The 20,170-nt window shown below is 36.2% G+C and overlaps 2 protein-coding genes across 2 annotated transcripts; both read right to left on the bottom strand.

Moving 5' to 3' along the window:
- Positions 1-958: 958 nt before the first annotated feature.
- On the bottom strand, positions 959-2,004 carry OR2A2 (olfactory receptor, family 2, subfamily A, member 2). The gene is given in 1 exon segment (NM_001193978.2): positions 959-2,004. A coding segment is annotated over 1 exon segment (957 nt). The 5' UTR covers positions 1,941-2,004; the 3' UTR covers positions 959-983.
- A 12,450-nt stretch (positions 2,005-14,454) lies between these two features.
- On the bottom strand, positions 14,455-18,300 carry OR2A12 (olfactory receptor family 2 subfamily A member 12). Its single transcript, XM_077997624.1, has one exon. The coding sequence runs from the start codon at positions 16,006-16,008 to the stop codon at positions 14,992-14,994; it is 1,017 nt and encodes a 338-aa protein (XP_077853750.1). The 5' UTR covers positions 16,009-18,300; the 3' UTR covers positions 14,455-14,991.
- Between the last annotated feature and the right edge of the window lie 1,870 nt (positions 18,301-20,170).

Here is a 20,170-nt window from a genome sequence, read left to right as displayed (position 1 = left end):
GTCATTATCCTAAGCAAATTAATACTGGAACAGAAAACCAAATACCACATATTCTCATTTATAACTGGGAGCTAAACTTTGAGTACATATAGACATAAAGATGGGGAAAGTAGACACTGGGGACTACTAGAGAGCATAAGGAGGGAGGGTGTGTGGACTGCAAAATGATCTGTTGGGTACTATGCCTAGTACCTGGTGGAGGGATCATCTGTGCCACAGACCTCATCATCACACAATACACCCATGTAACAAACCTGCACATGTACAACCTGAATCTAAAATAAATGTAGAAATTATTTTTAAAATGTACACAAAACATAAATGTATAGGGCAAGGGATTATCAGTAAATGGCCATTACGCAGCTGCCTTCCTACCCCTCCCAGTCATTATCTACTCCCTTCACCCTAATGATGTCTAATATCCTGGCTTTAACATTATAGTTTAGTTATTGCCCATGTTTGAAATTTACATAAGTAGAATCATACATCTTTTTGTGTCTGGCTTTTAATCGCTCTGTGTTTGTAATATTCATCCATGTTACTAAATGTTGAGGTTCCTTCATTTTCTTTGTTATTTAGTATTCTGCTGCATGAATATACAACAGATTACTCAACTTCTCCCTGTTGATAGATATTTGGATTCTTTTCAGGTTTTAGCTATTATAAAACAACGCTGTTATCTCCTTTAACACCAGAGTTTCATTTTGCCTGTTTCAGGAAATTATATAAAATGTCACTGTGACATAAAAAGTAAATAAATAAAAATAAAAACAAAAAGTTGTCCTAACATTTTTAAAGGAAAAGCTAAATATTCTGATAATTTTGCTCTCCTATCTAGTGAGATGGTTCCTTGATTTTAAAGAACATATATTCCATTGAATATTGCCCTATTTTCAAAGCTTGAATTTAATCAGTCACCATTTTTATATTAAACTTCTTCTACAAAATATATTCAAAATTCTTGCTTCAGCAAATCACATGTTTTAAAGGCAAAGCCCATACACCCTTCCCATGGGCCTCTTCCTCTGCAGTGCTCTGTGGAGGGCGCCCTTCACCTGAGCGTTCCTCAGGCTGTAGATCAGGGGGTTCAGCATTGGGTTAAAGAGACTGTGAAACAGGGACAGCATTTTCTCCTGCTCCTCTCGTTGATTAGAGTCTGGGACTATGTAAACCACCATGGCTATGCCAAAGAAGAGTCCAACCACACACAGGTGGGAGGAGCAGGTGGAGAGGGCCTTTATGCGGCCCTCCTTTGTCTGGATCTTCAGGATGGCCCCGACGATGTGCATGTAGGAGACCAGAATCAAGGAAAGAGGCCCGACTAAGACAAACACACAGGTAGCAAATATGAAGACTTGGTTAACCCAGGTGTCAGCACAGGCCAGCTTGAGGACAGACAGAATTTCACAGAAGAGGTGGTTCACATCCTGGGGCCCACAGAAGGGCAACCTTAGAAGGAGAATTGCATGTACCAAGGACAGAGCAAACCCACATGACCAGGATGTGAGAGCCAGGATCGTGCACACTCTCCAGCTCATGATGACAGTGTACTGGAGAGGGTGACAGATGGCCACATACCTATCATAGGACATCACCACCAAAATCAGGCACTCTGTAGCAGCAAAAGTCAAATACAAAAAAGTCTGCATTATGCATGAAACAAAGGAGATGGTTCTTTTCTTGTTCATCAGATTTGCCAACATCTTGGGAACATTGTTGGAAGCATAGGACATGTCAATGACGGCCAGGTGTGAGAGGAAGAAGTACATGGGGGTGTGAAGCTTATGGTCCAGGCAGATAATCCCAAAGATGATCCCATTCCCCAGCAGGGTGAGTGTATAGAAGACAGAGAAAAGTCCACAGAGGAGAATCTCCAGTGCTGAACCAACCTGGAATCCCAGCAGGGTGATATCTGTGATCCATGTCTGGTTGCCTTCCATGCTCTTGTGGCAGAGAAAGACAAACCCTCATCTAGAAAGGTCACAGCTGTGGGCCAAAGATGCACAATATTTGCTGAGTGTTTCAGAGGGGGAATTAAGAAATATATTATTTTGAATGAGTTCTTTGTTGAATTTGTTTTCAAATATGTTACTGGAACCACTCAATTATGCTCATTAAATTTAAAAAATCCTCTGGTACCAATAGAGTAATAGGAAAAAATATTTAGCTAAAATGCTTATTATATATAAAAAACAGATTAACATAAGGTGTAATATAATATATCTTGTATTATTGCATACACATACATGCATGCAAACACGTGTCATTTTGGAGAATTCAGGTACTCTGCTTCTTTTATAGGGTGGAATCCTTAGTTATTAACATAGTGAAATGAGAGATGACACTGACAAAATGCTGCAGTACAAAGTGGTTTTGTATCCTGGGCATGCTTGTATTTTTCTATCCAATATGAAGTGATTAGGGCACTCTGTTCTTTATATTCTCGCTTAGCAATCCATTTACCTTCTCACATGAATTCTACTTTCATATTTGAGATTTAAAATCTTTTGTAAACAGCTTTTCATCTTTTGTAGTTTCTTTAAAACTTCCTACAACCCTCGTTTTTTCAGCCACTGGCCAAGACTCCCTGGAAGCACCTCTGGCACCTACTTTCCATCTCTAGGGTTTGTAGTTCTATTTCAAGAATTTTATTTAATTCTTCATCAGCACTTAATGCTAAAATTTAGTCATATGTGAAAGAATTAAAATGGAAGAAAATAGCTTCAAGTCTGTAAATCAAAATAGTAAATATATAATATACAAAAATAAAAGGAAATATATTAATATATAATAATATATAAAAGCAGTACAATATCCTTTTTGTTACAATTTATTGAGTTTTTTTTCTTGCCAGAAATTTTTGGTTTCTATTTCTCTTATGTTTGGTAGCATTGAGATAAATATTCTTACAAACTTATGTTTGGCTTATACTGATGAATTTTAATTGAGAATGTATTCTAAAAGTGAATTTGCAGGTGCTAAATATATTGATATTTCAAAGCTTTTGATATCTATTTCCAGCTTTGCTTCAGAAAATTTACCAATATAAATTCTAGTAATTTATACCTATATAAATTCTATTAGTGTATACCAATATCATGTATCACTGATGTGTACCTCAGAATCATGCCTCTTCCCCACATGGTCATCACTACTAAGTATTTTTATTTTCAACCTTTGCTAGTTTGATAAGAGAACAATAGTGTCCAGTTTCAAGTGGTACTTCATCCATCCTTTAACAAATGATCCTGGAGTGCATGATCTGTAAATAAGATAATTACTGACTGTGAAAAGAACAACAAAAAATAATCTGGATAAAATAATCGAAAGTTGCTTGGTTTGAGGAAGTCTCCTTTAGATGAGATGATCAGGAAAGGTCCCCCTCAAGAAGAGTCAGGTGAAAGGAACCTAAACAATGAAGGCCACAACCCCACCCAGAGCTAAAGGAGGACCATTCTCTTCACAGGGAACAGTAAGGGAACAGTAAAGGCAAAGTCTCTAAACAAGAAGCACTTGGTGACTTCTGCAAAGAGAAAGAAAGAAACACAATGTACCTGAAGCATAGTGAGCAAAAGGTTGTACTTATTCTTTGTAATCTTATTTATATTTAAAAACAATTTTGAATAATGATTTGATAGCACAATAGGGTGACTATAGTCAATAATAACATAATTGTACATTTTGAGATAACTTAAAGAGTATAATTGTATTTGTATTATTTGTGACTCAAAGGATAAATGCTTGAGGAGATGGACACCCCATTCTCCATGATGTGCTTATTTCAGATTGCATGCTTGTATCAAAACGTCTCATATACTCCATAAATATATATGCCTACTATATACCCACAAACATTTTTTAAAAATTAAAAAATTAAAAAAATTGGAATTAACTTAAAATTTTATCAGTTGGGGATAGATTATTTTCATTTGGCTGTTATTACAACACAGAATACCATGCAGCCATGAAAAAGGACAATTTTGATCTTTAGGTCATCACATGAAGTTAATGTATATGTGTATTATATGACCTGATTTATATTTTAGAATATAAACATATTTATGTCTTTTGTATCCATTCATATATATGCAGGAAAATTCTTTAAATTAAGCATGAAATTGTTTATACTGATGACCTCTACAAACTAGGAATACTCAGCAACTTACCTTTGTATAAATTGTTTGCACATCTGTTTGTTTTTTAATAAACTTTATGCTTTACAGGAAACAAAACAGGACATTTCTTATTTGGAAAAACTTCACAATGAAATATAGAATTAAAGTTTACTCTATTTCTGCTCATCTTCTCACTAAATTTTTTTGTTTGTTTGTTTTTGTTTTTGTTTGAGACGAAATCTTGCTCTGTCGCCCAGGCTGGAGAGCAGTGGCATGATCTCAGCTCACTGCAACCTCCGCCTCCTGGGCTCAAGCAATTCTGCCTCAGCCTCCAGAGTAGCTGGGACTACAGGCGTGCGCCACCACATCCAACTCATTTTTGTATTTTTAGTAGAGACAGGGTTTCACCATATTGTCCAGGCTGGTCTTGAACTAATGACCTCAAGTGATCTGCCCACTTTGGCCTCCCAAAGTGCTGGGATTACAGGCGTGAGCCACCACACCCGGTCTTCTCACCAAGTTTTAACAGGAATATCTAATCTTAGAAGACTTTCTTAGAGCTTCAAGTGGGAGAAATGTCACTAAATTATGAGAAAGTATTAACCCCTAACAAGTAAATAGATATTGAAAAACTTCAGTATCATTTCTCCTATGGAAGCATATATTTTTTCCCTGAGTTGTCCTGATAGAGAAACAATCAACATTGTCTATTGACTAAAAGTAGAAGTGGATCTTAAATCAGGTTGAAAATTATTGCCAAGTCCACCAAATCGTGAACGAGGGCAGAAACAAAGCCAAGTTATGAATCTGCACAGGTCAAAGAAAATGAAGTTCATCATACAGAGAACTACATTTCAATGCCTTTAAATTTTCTCATTTATAAAGTAACTTCTGGGAATTTCCAGTTAAAACTTGAAAGAAAGAAACAGGGAGCTGAAAAGACTAAATTTCTTTCCAAAGATAGTCTTCCAATGAGACATAGGAGACCTTCCAGAGGTGAAGTGGGATCACAACTTACAGAGGGAGGGCAGCCTGAGACAGATTCCTGGGTGTGGGATGTGAGAGAGTGGCTCTCAGCTGTGCTGTGTGCATCTCTGTGTTTCTGCACCCAGTTCAGGGACCCAGGGTAGCAAGCACTTGGATGCCTCAGCAATTACAAATGCATCATGAGCTTCCTTTTGCCAAATGGTTAGGATTTTGACTAATCAAAGTTTTATAAGTAAAATTATCTGTATTTATAGAATTTTACATGTGATTTTTTTTTGTATGACATTTCTGAAAGAAAGCAGTAGCCAAAATAAACGATTTCTGAAGGAATGAAATAAATAAAGGAGCAAATAGAACTGTTAGTCTAATTTCATTAGATGTGAACTGCATCCAAACCAAATGTAACATGAGATGTCAAATGTACATTTTAAGAGTTTGCTAGCAAGGGTTATAGGATGACGACAACTCTATAACGGTGATTCTTTGCACAAACTAATGTTGTATCAGCTCATTTGTGAAGCCAAGGATGATAGAAAAGTATACTGCAAGCTGAACACATTTTTCATTATTGGCATGGTTTTGCATTTCGGATTTTATAGTTTCAGAAGTCAGATTATTTTTTCTCTGAGAAAAAGCCTGAGCAGATACAATAAAGACACAGATGCCTGAAATGAAGTTTTCTTTGAGAGTCTACTCCAGCTACGCATCAAAGAAAGATTTTCAGTGCACAGAATGAGGAAAAAGCCGTCATGGATACAGTTCTCTGTTCTTCCATAGCATGACAAAATCAGCAGTAATTTTAAAAAATGTGGTCTCTGAAGAAGAATGAGATAAGCATTCTTAGCAGTGCTCTTTAGACCATCACTCTGACCTTGATTCTGAATGGTGAACATTACAAAGTTGAGTCCTTTATTCTGAACCTCACTATTTTCATCTGTAAAATGATGACAACAGATATCTAAAGGGCTGATGTGAAGAATGAGTACCACTAGGATGCCTGTTAATGGTTTAATAAATGTTAGCTGTTATTTACAGCATTACGGAGACCACAAAATTGAGGCAAGAATCTAAATCATTGGAATTAAAAATCTGACGCAATCATTACGGTTTTGCAAACTCTTCCACATTTATTTTGCATTCATTTTTGGTTATTTCTGAATTTAAATAAAAACACATTTTGTTTTCATTGCCATTGTTTTTCTATTTTGAGTCATAAAATTAAGTTTAAAAAGAAAACTTGAAGAGATGAAAAGAATCATTTAATGTAACCTCATTCCTATATTAAAAAAGAAAATACAGGTTTTCAAAACTCAAAGTGCTATTCTGCCATGCCTATGACAGAGAGAGAGAGAGAATCTTATGGAAGAAAAGGGGACATATTTAACACCAATCAAAAATAAATGTTTTTACTGATATTTTAGTCAGAATGGAAGCCATGGCTATCAAAGATGGGGTTCTGGGACAGCACAGATTTTTCAAATTTTCTAATCACTCATAAATTACTTACCATCTCAGTAGTTACTTTTGATACTCAATTTGATCCTAATGAATAGCATAATTTAGAAAAAAAAAAAAAAACAAACAAACAAAGATTCTAGATAGAGCCCTATTGCCTGGGTCAGATCCTGGCTTTGCTACACACTAAATTTATGACTTTTCTGTGCCTTGCTGTGCCTCAGTTACCCCATCTGCAAAATGGGGTGGGTAACAAACCCTACCTTATAGGATGGTTGTGAGGATTAAATGAGTTATCTATCATAAGGCACTTAATAAGTGCATAAAAACCTTTATTGATGATTTGAAACAATCATTGGAAGGTGACTTCTGGATCCAATAATAACAAGGAAACGCGTTACATGTTTAACAGTTCCTCTGCTAAAAAAGGAAACAAAAAGGAGAATCTTTTCCCCACAGGCATTGGGTTGCCCTATGAGAGAATGGCATCTCTCTCTTGAACAACTGAGCAGTGGGTTCTAGTTAGCCAGACCATGGTTCAAGAATCAGAAGGGCAGACAGTTAGCAATGGCAGAAGGAAGATCAATCAATTTCAGGACAAGTGAACTACTTAGTAACTTCGATTTAGTGTTTTCTTATTTGTAAGAAGAGGCACCTGGGCCATGTAGTCACTGGAGTTCTTTTTAGCACTTTAGCCAGATAATATCCTACATGGATAGTATCTCTTCCTCTTCTCTGGGGGAGTCATGACAAAGCCAGGCACTGGCACGTGAGGATGAGGGACCAGGAGGGTGAGAGGAACCAGGACCACCCCCATGGTTGTGAGGACCAGTAGTGGTCCCCAGAGCTCCTCTCAGGACCCCAGTTACAAACATAGGCTTACGGCCAGAAGGAAACTACATGAAGGGGGTGTTTTGTCAAAAATACCTTAAGCTGGTAATGTCATTCACTTCTGGTTCCCTTTTCCCATCTGCAAACTTCCTCTCAACGAATCAGTTTTACTTACAGTGGCATAATCTGTAGTCTTGTCTTTAAACATAGCCTTGGGCTTAGAAGAAACCTCAATGACAGGAGGGAAGAATAAAGAGACTGAGATTGATTCTCGTCTCTAAAGGGGCCTCCTTGGGAGGTGAAACCCAGCAACAGAGCTCTCCTGAACTTTATGATAGACTTAGTTTGTGCAAGCCAGGGCTTATTCTATTATCATTTGTCTACAACTAACTCCCCAGACAAAAATAATGATTCCGTGAGCAGAACCATGTGAGATTACATCCACTCATATTCTCCCTAGAGGAAACTATAGAATGTATTGCTTTTCTGTTAGCAAGTAAACCAATCAAAGCATCTCACATGTTTATTCATTTTGTTCCTTCTGTATTCTCATGGGATTTATTTTAGTGTGTTTACTTGAAATTGGATGGGGACAGTATTTCTGTTCATGAGATAAGATCTTGGAGAGAAAACAAAATATTCAAGATAATATATCAATTAAATTCTCTTAAAACTTACTTATTTTATCGGTCTTAAAATTGCTCCACTTTCCAATTCCTGCTGTTTGACTATAGAGGAGAGACTGTGACCTCTTGATAATCATTCCACATTTCTCACTTACAAATATTTTTGACTTTGCAGTTCAGGCATACCTCATCTTCTTCCTTAAATTTCTTCAATATGCCTTTTATCTCAAACATCTCTAAATTTCTTAGCCACATTTTGATTTCCTCATCCTAAGTTAGGGTCTACAGATAAAATGAGCATGCTTCTCTCTCTCTTTCTCTCATTTTCTTTGAGTGATGATTGCAAAATCCTTCCAGTTCTTTCTTACTACGTGTCTGTTTTTAATCTAGTTCTCTATAGAGTCTTAGTTTTTGAACTATGGTGGAAGAAGCACTTCACAATAATAGTATTTAATCTATTGTGGAGAACACTAAAATATATCTATTCAAGAGGAGGCTAATGGGGTTATTTTTCTTTTAAAATGATCTGTGTGGCCAGTAGAGCTTCCCTCCACTTATCTCCTTATTCTCCAGTGCGCACACACTATTTCATTCAAGTGCTATCCTACAGCAGCTTCCCTTCTTGAAATTCCTATTCCTTGTTTCAAGTCAGTTTAATCTTGTTTCACCCACTTGAATTCATATATAACACCAACCCTTCAAAGCCCTCATGGAGCCCTCTTCAACTATTTCAGCCCAGATCAGTCTCCTTTCTGCGATAGACCAAAGAAGCACTTCTTATAAGAATGCTTCAAGATAGTGTTTAAGTAATATTTTACTTTTAGTATTTTTTATTGTTCATTTTTCACATGAGGTTATTACAGAAAAATAAATTTGACTAACCAACACCTGGATAGAGCTAAGAATAATATTTTGGTGCATATTTGTTCAGACTGGCATGAGTAGCACAATTTTATTCCTTTTGTTGAGTACAATATAATGACATTTAACACAGGCTACTATAGATACAAACACATATCATAATTTGCCTGTTTTTGCTTCTAATCTTTGAAACGGTGAGAGCAAAACATTTTTCATGGAAAGTCTTAGACTTCTTGTGAGTGTTACATTTACACTGATTAACATTTTATATTTTAGCAATAGTAAATATTGTAAAGTATACATGGCTCCATCAGTGGTGATGGACTTTTATTAAGTGAGAGTCAATTTTGAAGTAGGTATTTGTGGATTATATCAATTACCATACCTACAACTGGCCTAAGCATATTTTAACATTTGCCATCTCTGAGAGAGAAATATCTCCTTTGCGGGGCTTGAGTTTTTACTGTTTTTGTTTCTTTTTTAAAAATTCTACTTCCTTCATAGGATTTCAGTGGGTTATTGGAGAAGATAAAATAATATAAACAATGGTAAGGGATTTGAAATGTTAAGGGCTGTTTTCACCATCACTTCTGTGATTGCATCTCACCTTAACCTTACAAAGCTATTGTGGGAGGTGATCCATCAAAACAAAGGAGTAAACCAAAAAAGAGGTTGGCATGATTAATGAACTAGAGTGTCCACCTGAAGATAAAGGCAGATGGAATTGTTGGGATGGAACCAGTCCAGACAGAAAGAGAATAGCAGACTATTAAGGAAAGTCTTCAATACAAAGTTGGAATGGATGTATCATATGAGGCGGTGGAAGAGGTAGGCAGTCTTAGCAACTGGCACAAAGAATCCATGCAGAGGAGGGAAGTCATTAACATGACTTTTGTTACTTGCAGCTGATGTATTCTAATGAATACATACTTCCTTCCTAGAAAATCAGGTGAGAGAAAATACTGTCAAAGAGAGTTTTCTAACTTGTTGCCACTCTCGATATACCGTGGATGAATAGGCTTGAAGGGAGATGTTGCCTTTCTCTCTTACAGCCACAGACTTCTCCAGCAATTTCGTCTCCGTGTTTGGGCTTATTAACGGGACAACAGTATTGCATTGCACTTTGTTCAACAGTTGGAAAGTTGGTGCTGGCCCCCAGTGTCTACCTTAATCAAGTGTTCATCATATACCAGTAATGTATCAGGCACAGTTCAGGTTATAGGCATGAGGGATACAACTGATCAAAAGAGAAAACTGTGTGCATTCCCTTTGCTCCATGCTGGTGGTAAACAGGAAATCTGTACTCATGTTCCCTGTTTCTTAAAAGTCTTAATACTCCTTTGTCATCCTGTTTCCCTGCATACTTTAAGGGAAAAAAAAAATTGCCCTCTTTTTGGTAGGAAGGACTTAAGCTCAACATGTACAAAATAAAGACATTTTTTAAAAGTTCAATGAAAAAAAAATAAAATTATTTTAGGTCACAGCACCCAGAAATAATTATGATAGCTCAATATCCTCAAAATTTCTTCATTAACATATACAGATGCAAAGACAGTAGGACAGACAAATAATTTAGCAAAAATGAGATCCCACAATATTTTAGGAAAGCATTTTGACTTTAATTTTTTGTGTGAAAAGAACATTTGCCCAATATGAAAATAAGTTAGGCAATACAGGAAAATACAATCATATCCCTTACATATTTGGTTAATTGAATTGCAGATATTTTTGTGATCTTAAAGAAACATATGGCTAGAAGGATAAACTGACAATCTTAGATATTTTTATAGAACTGTTTTCATACTCCTCACGCTGTTTTGAAGTGTGTGTGTGTGTGTGTGTGTGTGTATATATATTTAATATAGCAGAAGGAAGAGCATCTACTCTGTAACTAAAATCCTTATTCTAATTCAGAATCTTTTTTTTAAGCAGTATCAGATTAGGTTCTTAAAGGAGTCCCTTTGACGTAAGAATAATTTTTTATTATATTTACAGATTTTAGCCATTATAGTTTTAAATATTGTGCCTTATGTTCACAGAGTATCATTTGGGTCCCAAAAATTGATGGATGAGAAAATTTGCACACTTCAAAGGCCTACTTCTTTTCAAGATTTAAGGAGGTTAGCTTCAGAATTTAAACCATTTGGCCGATAAGCCAGTTGTGTGCTCGATGGTCATTGCCCACTTCCTTGCTGACCCTATACTGATTCTCAAGCAGTGCAGATATCAGAGAACATGGTCCTTGCTATGAGCTAGGGGAGATTAAACCATGACTGATCTAAGCCAAGCATTCAATCTCCTCTTCTTTGTTAGTAAGTGGATTAAGGACTTCCATTTGACTCAATCTTGGCCAAAGCAATACAAACAATCAATCTGCTGAGAGGAAGTCTTTCTGGAAAAGATTTTTCTTCTTGATAAAAAGGGGAAAGACAAAAAAGAGTTTTCTCTTGTTTCTTTATTGGTTTTAGACATTGTTATGTCAGAAAATTTTCTCACTACAACAAAATCTGAAAATGACTCATATACTGTATTGCCAAAAAACTTCTATTCCGCCTTCATTTTTAAATTTAAGGTGATTTCAGAATTAAAAATTCTATTTTTATTCTACTCTTAATTTTTGTAAGATGCCATACATTATGATGACTCTTGCTGTTCTTTTTACCTGAATGACTTATCTTTTTTCGCCTACTAATTTTAGTTTTTCAAGCCTAGTGTCTATATTACCTTTATGATAAGGTCTCTTTTACTTACATTTTGACAAATTTTTTTTTGTTTATTTACCCATAGAGTTAAGTTTGTAAAACTACCACCCCTGCATATCTCACATGGTAATTAATGATCACTAGATCTCATGGTTGAAGGGGATATTAATTCCCTTTAGTGACAGTGGTTCAATATCATAATAATTATTCCCAATAGAGTATTCACAGTTGAGAATTCCATAGGAGACAATAATGTGTCCTTCATAAAAAAAAAAAGAGGGAGGAAGGAAGGAAGGAAATAAAGAAAATAAAGAGAGAAGAAAGAAAGAAGAAAGAGAAAGAAAGAAGGGAAAGAAAGAAAAGAAAGAAAAAGAGAGAAAAAGAAAGAAAGAAAGAAAGAAAGAAAAGAAAGAAAGAAAGAAAGAAAGAGAAAGGAAGGAAGGAAGGGGAGAGAGAGAAGGAAGGAAAAAAAGAAAAAGAAAGAAAGAAAGAAAGAGAAAGAAAGAAAGAAAGAAAGAAAGAAAGAAAGAAAGAAAGAAAGAAAGAAAGAAAGAAAGAAAGAAAGAAAGAAAGAAAGAAAGGAAGGAAAAGAGAGAGAGAGAAAAAAAGTCCTCCTTCAACAATCCTGGTAACTTTCCTTCCTGGTGGTAGAAGGGAGATATGTTTATCTTTTGTCTTGAATCATTGGGTCATTGGTGTAAGCTACACTTGTACATAGAGTTAGTATTGTATTGAGAATATGGGCTCTCTCTGTCTCTCTGTCATGTGTAGACACAGTGGGAAGACACCCTCTGAAAGCCTGAAGAAAGTCCTCACTAGAGCTCGACAATGCTTGGCACCTGATCTTGGACATAAACTTCTATTCTTTGACAACAAGACAATACAAGCTCTGGAGCCAGAGAACCTATTTTCCATTGATTATGCTAACTCAATGACTCAGGGTAAGTTACTCAACCTCTGTGTTCTTCGATCTTCTCATGTGCAAAATAGAAATTATTAATAAATAGAACACAAAAGTGCATCTCTCTCCCCCTAACTTGCTTGCTCCTTGGTTTCAGGAAGAATGTGGATGGGCTTACACTTTCCTGGGGATACCTACTGTTCATCTGTCAACAGATAATTATTGAGAATCTTCTCTGTACCTAGTTCTGCTCTAGATACTAGAGACACATCTATGATAAGACAAAATTGATGTGTACAGTGATCTTGTATATTACTGATTGTAAACTGACAAAACACATATGAAAAAAATATATAAAAAGAAAAACTTCAAGTACTTAATAATGCCATAAAAAGATAGACTGAAGAGATATGATTGAAAGTCACCTAGTCAAGACAATGCATGAGACTCTGAAATATGCTGGTCTTTGGGGAGGTACTGCTTGAGAGCCGATAAATTAGAAAGCCTTCCAGGAGAAGATTTTGTGGCTTGTCTTTTCACTTTTTATGCCCTGTTTTGATTAACATAAATTCTTAATTTCAACCCAGTCACATATACCAATATTTTTATTTAACGCAACTTAAAGATTTTATAATATCAAATATTATTTCAGAATAGCAATGTTATGTATTGTTGAAAAAAATCCTTCTCTTGTATCTCTTCTAGAAGCTTTAGAGTTCTGCCTTTGACACTTAAATCTTGAACACACTGGAAGTTGAATTTTCTGCATGATTTGAATATCTTTATAAAGACTTGGTTATCCCAACACCATTTACTTCAAAACTTTTTCATTCCCCAGTGATATGCCATGCAACACCTCTAATATAGCAAGTTCTAATAAAAGCAAATACATGCTAATTTGCTTTCTATACTGTTTGGTTTGTTTATATTGGTCTATCTGTGTATAAATATCACACTGTTCTACTTATTAGCACTACATAGTGTTTTTTGATATCTGGAGGATCAAATCCTCCCACGTTGTACCCTTTCTCTTTTAATCGGGTTTGAGCTAGCCTTGGTCCCCTGAATTTTAAGATTAGTTGGTTGGGTTCTGCACACATCCACACACCCTGCTGGGATACTGATTGGGATTGTATAAGGAGATTGAATCTTTGTAATACTATGTTTTTCAGTCCAAGAACTTGGCATACCACACATTGTATATCTATTTATTTACCATAGTCTCTCAATAAATTTTTAATTGTCTCTTTAGAGTTTTTGTATACTCTTTGTTATAATTATTCCTAAGCATTTCAGAATTAAATCCTGTTGTAGTGTGGTAGCATTTTTTCAAGTTTCATTTTAATTGTTTGTTATTGCTTTAAAAATATAATAGATTTTCATATTGATTTTGTATCAAGTGACTTTAAAATTTATTATAATTCTTTTGAATTTCCTACATAGACAGCAATGTCATTTGTATGTAATTACAATTTGCTTCTTCTTTCTCACATGTGTGTGTGTGCGTGTGTGTGCATGCATGGGTGTATTTGCTCTTTTTGTCTAACTGTACTGCTTGGGATCTCTAGCAAAAAGTTAAATCAAGAAAAACCAGTGATTTCTTTTTGTGTCTGATTCTTTATCTGAAAAGGACAGATGCTAACATTTCACCATTAACCATGACGTCTGCTTTGTTTTTATTTTTGTTTTGTTTTTTGGTAGATTCTGTTTAAAAAGTCTTACTGCTATATTAGCTTATAAAGAATTGATCCTAAATCTTGTCAAACACTTTCTTGGATCTACTGAGATGTTCATATGAAATGTATCCTTTAATTTATTAACGTGGCAAGTTATTTTTGTTGTTTGTTTTAATGCTAAATTGTTGCTGCACTTTAAGGGTATACATAGTTTCATTATAATACATCCTTAGTTCATTCTGCTGGACTTATTTTATTAATATTTTCTTTAAGAGGTTTGCATCTATATTCACAAGTAGGATTAGATTGTGATTTTCTGTTTCATAAGTTTATCTCAGGTTTGGTATCAATGACTTAAATAGTAAAAGTAATTAGTTTCTCTTTCTCTTTTCTTTTCTTTTTTCTTTCTTTTTTTTTTTTTTTGAGATGGAGTCTTGCTCTGTCGCCCAGGCTGGAGTGCAGTGGTACAATCTCGGCTCTCTGCAACCTCCACTTCCCGGGTTCAAGCGATTCTCCTGCCTCAGCCTCCCAAGTAGAGCTGGGATTACAGGCGCCCACCAGCATGCCTGGCTAATTTTTGTATTTTTAATGAGATGGTGTTTCACCATGTTGGCTAGGCTGGTCTCGAACTCCTGACCTCAGGTAATCCGCCCGGGTCAGCCTCCCAAAGTGCAGGGATTACAGGCGTGAACCACCACACCCAGCCAGTTTCTCTTTTTATAAGAAGTCCAAAGATAAACAGTACTGGGTGTGGTAAATTAAAGAACTAAAAAGAATTTCCAGGACCCAGGGTCGTGAGAACCATGCTTACACACTCAGGATACCCCAAATGATTCTTCACATTGATCTCTGTTTCCAGAGAACTCTCTTTAGAGCCCCTTTCACCTCTGCGTTCCTAAGGCTGTAGATGAGGGGGTTCAGCATCGGGTTGAAAAGGCTGTAAAACAGGGAAAGGATCTTCCTCTGTTCTTGAGAATGGCTTGACCTTGGGGCCATGTAGATGACGATGGCGCTGCCAAAGAAGAGCCCCACCACGCAGAGATGGGAGGAGCAGGTGGAGAAGGCCTTTCTGCGGCCCTCCCCAGACTGGATCCTCAAGATGGCCGCCAGGATGCACAAATAGGAGACCAGCACGAGGCAGAGCGATCCCACTAAGACGAACACAGAACCCGCAAAGAGGACCACCTGGTTGAGCCCAGTGTCAGCACAGGCCAATTTGAACACGGATATGATTTGACAGAAAAAGTGGTCGATCTTTTGTGGGCCACAAAAAGGCAGCCTCAGAATAAGAGTGATATGGACTAGAGCCAAGAGAAAGCTAAATATCCAGCAAGTTGAGGCCAGGACAGTGCACACTCTCCAGTTCATAATGAGGGTGTATTGCAAGGGATGACAGATTGCCACATACCGATCACAGCACATCACCACCAGAATCAGACACTCCGTAATAGCAAATGCCAAATACAAAAAAGTCTGAAGTATGCAAGGAGCAAAGGAGATGACTTTTTTGTGCATCACAAGATTTGCTAGCATCTTAGGGACAGTGCTCGAGGCATAGGACATGTCCACGATGGCCAGGTGTGACAGGAAGACATACATGGGTGTGTGCAGTCTTGAGTCCAGGCAGATGAGCCCCAGGATAATCCCATTTCCCATCAGGGTGAAGCTGTAGAATAGCAAGAAAAACCCAAAGAGGAACAACTCCAGGGCCGGGTCCCCCTGGAATCCCAGCAGGACGACTTCTGTGATCCAGGTCCGATTGCTTTCCATGTTCTCGTGACAAAAAAAAAATTCCTGTGATGTACTTAAGACAGAAATTTCACAGCTGATGGGAGAAAATAAAAAACATTTCATTATAGAGCATGAATTTTATGCCAGAGGCCACAAATCAGTATTTCATGGGTCCATCCAGCCCAAAGTCCTCTGATGTTGACTCACAAATTTGGCTTTTAGAGATATTTAAAATCTGTAGTTATTGATTAATATTAAAAATTAGGAGATTTCGTGTTAAAATTGGTGTCTCTAGCTTCTTTTGAGAAAAATAGATTTGTCATTTTGTGATATTCATTGAAAGCAACAATCAGCTAAATCTAATGAGGCAATAGATAGAGGCCGGTCCTCTTTCATGTACCACTGTTTTCACCAATCTTTATTTCATCCCAGAAGTTGAGCTCAGTGACATGAACAATTTTATCATTGTACCTACGCTACTGATGACATATTTACATAAGAAGAGAGTGAAGATTTTTGCTCAAGATGGGTTTCCAATTTCTCCTCTACTTCAAATACATGGATATGAGAGATAAAATGCAAACCCCAGAGAGTTTAAAATGTGACAGCTCCTTCATACACCAGAAATGAATCAGAAACATAATATGCTCCAAGTCTGGAAGCAGAGAGTAATATCAGAAACTTAGCTTTTATGGGGTTAAGGCAAGTTGTTGCGAGATGCGGTACTGATGTGATTGTTTGAAGCTAAGGGGTTAGATTGGGGCCATGAAAGAAGTTTTAAAACAACTATTGGGTTGCTGGATAAAGTGACATTCAAGAAGTCAATATGCTTGCCAGTTCTATAGTTTGATCAACAGAACCTGAGAAAGTGTTATAAGACCTGATTTTTATAAGGGGCCCTTGGAGCCAGGTGAAGAACAACAAAATCTAAAGACCACAAGAGGGAGAAACAAGATAGAAAAATCAAGTAATAATAATAATGACAATAATAAAAATAAAAACTCCTCCACTCAAAATTTGCTTAACATGTTTGTTTTAAAACACAAATTTAACACCAAAAAGGTAAAACAAAGTAAATAATTAGAACCTTAAATTCATTGAAGATGCAATTAGATGTATAGAACAATCTTCCAAAGACTTATTAATATAAGGATGATCAGGATGCTTTAATACATTAATGAAGACATAATATTTTCTAAAATGACACATAAATTAAGAAAAAATAGCCATGAAAATACAGTGTATAAAAACAAATCAGTTATAGACTTTTGCAGTAAGAAATATAACACACAATTTTAAAAACAATAAAGAGGATAATGTCCACACCTACCATTAAAGGGAAGAAGTTGTGTATTGGAAGATGTCATGAAGGAATCTACCCAGATTTTAATACAGACAGGCAAAAGGATAACATTTTGAAAGCACAGCTGAGAGACATAAATGATTGAAAGACTAAATTTAGATATGATAGTTTCCTAAGCAAAAGAATGAAGAAAATGGGGAGAAAACAATTTTGAACAGATTTCACCAAAAATGTTCCAGAATTGAAAATAATTTGTCTTTAAATCACTAATAAAATGCATTCCACTTAATGAATATAATAAAGGTAAATATATACTCAAGCAAATTGAAATCGTTGTAACTGAAGATGACCCGAGTCTTTAGATCAAAAATGAACCCTGAAACAAAATAGAATAAATAAAAAATAAATTCGCAATAAATGTAAATGACCAAAAATTTTCTCGGATGACTATCTTTCCTCCATACTCTACATTTCACTGTGTGTAGACTTCCTGGAATTTCTATTGGATCAATATTATCATCTATCAACATATCTTATATGTCTCTTACCTGTTCTTTAAGATACTTTTTCTTTCTTTCACTCTTCACCATGTTCTTGACATTTTTTTGAAAACAAAATTCACAAAGAATACAAAATTTAGAATTTATTTCCTACAAAAGAACTGCAAAATTCATTTTTTCATTACTCATTAACTACTCAGACTAAAGAACCGCAAAATTTAAATAGAAAACAATTCGTTAATTTGAAAAAGAGTACCCATAAAACCTACAGAATCAACATACAAAAATCACTAGAATTTCTATACACCAACAACAGTCAAGCCAAGAGCCAAATTGGAAATGCAATCCCATTCACAATTGGCACAAAAAGAATAAAATACGTAGGAATACAGCTAACCAGGGAGGTGAAAGGTCTCAACAATGAGAACTACAAAACACTGTTCAAAGAAATCAGAGATGACACAAACAAATGGAAAAACATTCCATGCTCATTGATAGAAAGAATCACTATTGTTAAAATGGCCATACTGCCTAATGCTATTCCTATCAAACTACCAATGATATTCTTCACAGAACTAGAGAAAACTATTTTTAAACTCATATGAAACAAAAAAAAAAGAGCCCAAATAGCCAAGGCACCCCTAAGCAAAAAGAACACAGCTGGAGGCATCATGCGATTTGACTTCAAACTACACTTCAGGGCTACAGTAACCAAAACAGCATAATACTGGTACAAGAACAGACATATGGACTAATGGAAGAGAATAGAGAACCCAGAAATAAGGCCTTGCACCTACAACCATCTGATCTTCAACAAAGCTGACTGAAAAAAGCAATGGCGAAAGGGGTCCCTATTCAATAAATGGTGCTGGGAGAACTGGCTAGCCATATGCAGATGATTGAAGCTGGACCCCTTCCTTACACCATATGCAAAAATCAACTCACAATGGATTAAAGACTTAAATGTAAAACCCAAAGCAATAAAAACCTTGCAAGACAAAATCTAGGTGATATCGTTCTGGACATAGAAACGGACAGAAATTTCATGATGAAGATGCCAAAAGCGATTGCAATAAAAGCAAAAATTTACAAATGAGATCTAATTAACTAAAGAGTTCTGCACAGTAAAGGAAATTATCAACAAAGTAGACAGACAATCTACAGAATGGGAGAAATTATTTGCAAACTATATATCTGACAAAGGTCTAATATCCAGCATCTATAAGGAACTTAAACAAATTTACAAAAAAAAAAAAATCCCATTAAAAAGTAAGCAAACGGTATGAACAGACACTTCAAAAGGAGGCATGCAAGCAGGCAACAAACGTATGAAAAAATGCTCAACATCACTAATCATCAGATAAATGCAAATCAAAACCACAATGAGATACCATCTCACATCAGTCAGAAGGGCTACTGTTAAAAAGTCAAAACATAACAGATGCTGGTAAGGCTGCAGAGAGAAAAGGGAACACTTACACACTGTTGGTGGGAAAGTAAACTAGTTCAACCACTGCAGAAAGCAGTTTGGAGTTTCTTTTCTTTTTCTTTCTTTTTTTTTTTAATTTTTCTTTTCATTTTTTTGACACAGAGTCTTGTTCTGTTGCCCAGACTGGAGTGCAATGGCACAATCTTGGCTCACTGCAACCTCCGCCTCCCAAGTTCAAGTGATTCTCTCGCCCCAGCCTCCCAAGTAGCTGGGATTACAGGCACATGCCATCACACCTGGCTAATTTTTGTATTTTTAGTAGAGACAGGGTTTCACCATGTTGACCAGGATGGTCTTGAACTCCTGACATCCAATGATCTGCCCGCCTCGGCCTCCCAAAACGCTGGGATTACAGGCATGAGCCACTGCACCCAGCCCTGGAGATTTCTTAAAGAACTAAAAATAGAATTACCATTTGACTCAGCAATCCCATTGCTGGGTATACACCCAAAGGAATATAAATCATTCCATTATAAAGACACATAAACACATACATTTATTGCAGCACTATTCATAATGGTAAAGACATGGAATCAACCTGAATATTAAAAACTGGTAGACTAGATAGAGAAAATGTGGTACATATACACCATGGAATACTATGCAGCCATGAAAAAGAATGAGATCATGTCCTTTGTAGGAACATGGATGGAGCTGAAGGTCTTTATCCTTAGGAAACTAACACAGGATCAGAAAATCAAATACCACATATTCTCATTTATACATGGGAGATAAATGATAGGAACACATGGACACATAGACAGGAACAACAGGCACTGGGGCCCATCAGAAGGCAGAAGGTGAAAGGAGGGAGAGAATCATGAAAAACAATTAATGGGTACTAGGCTTAATACCTGAGTGATGAAATAGTATGTACCACAAACCCCATGACATGAGTTTACCTGTGTAACAAACCTGTACATGTACACCTGAACTTAAAAGTTAAAAAAAGAAAAAGAGTATCCATAAAACCTACAGAATTTATTCTGTGAC

The sequence above is a fragment of the Macaca mulatta genome, chromosome 3, assembly GCF_049350105.2.
Source record: "Macaca mulatta isolate MMU2019108-1 chromosome 3, T2T-MMU8v2.0, whole genome shotgun sequence".
NCBI classification, from domain to species: Eukaryota; Metazoa; Chordata; class Mammalia; order Primates; family Cercopithecidae; genus Macaca; species Macaca mulatta.
The sequence above is the reverse complement of the archived record's forward strand: the minus strand, read 5'-3'. Positions and strand labels throughout refer to the sequence as shown.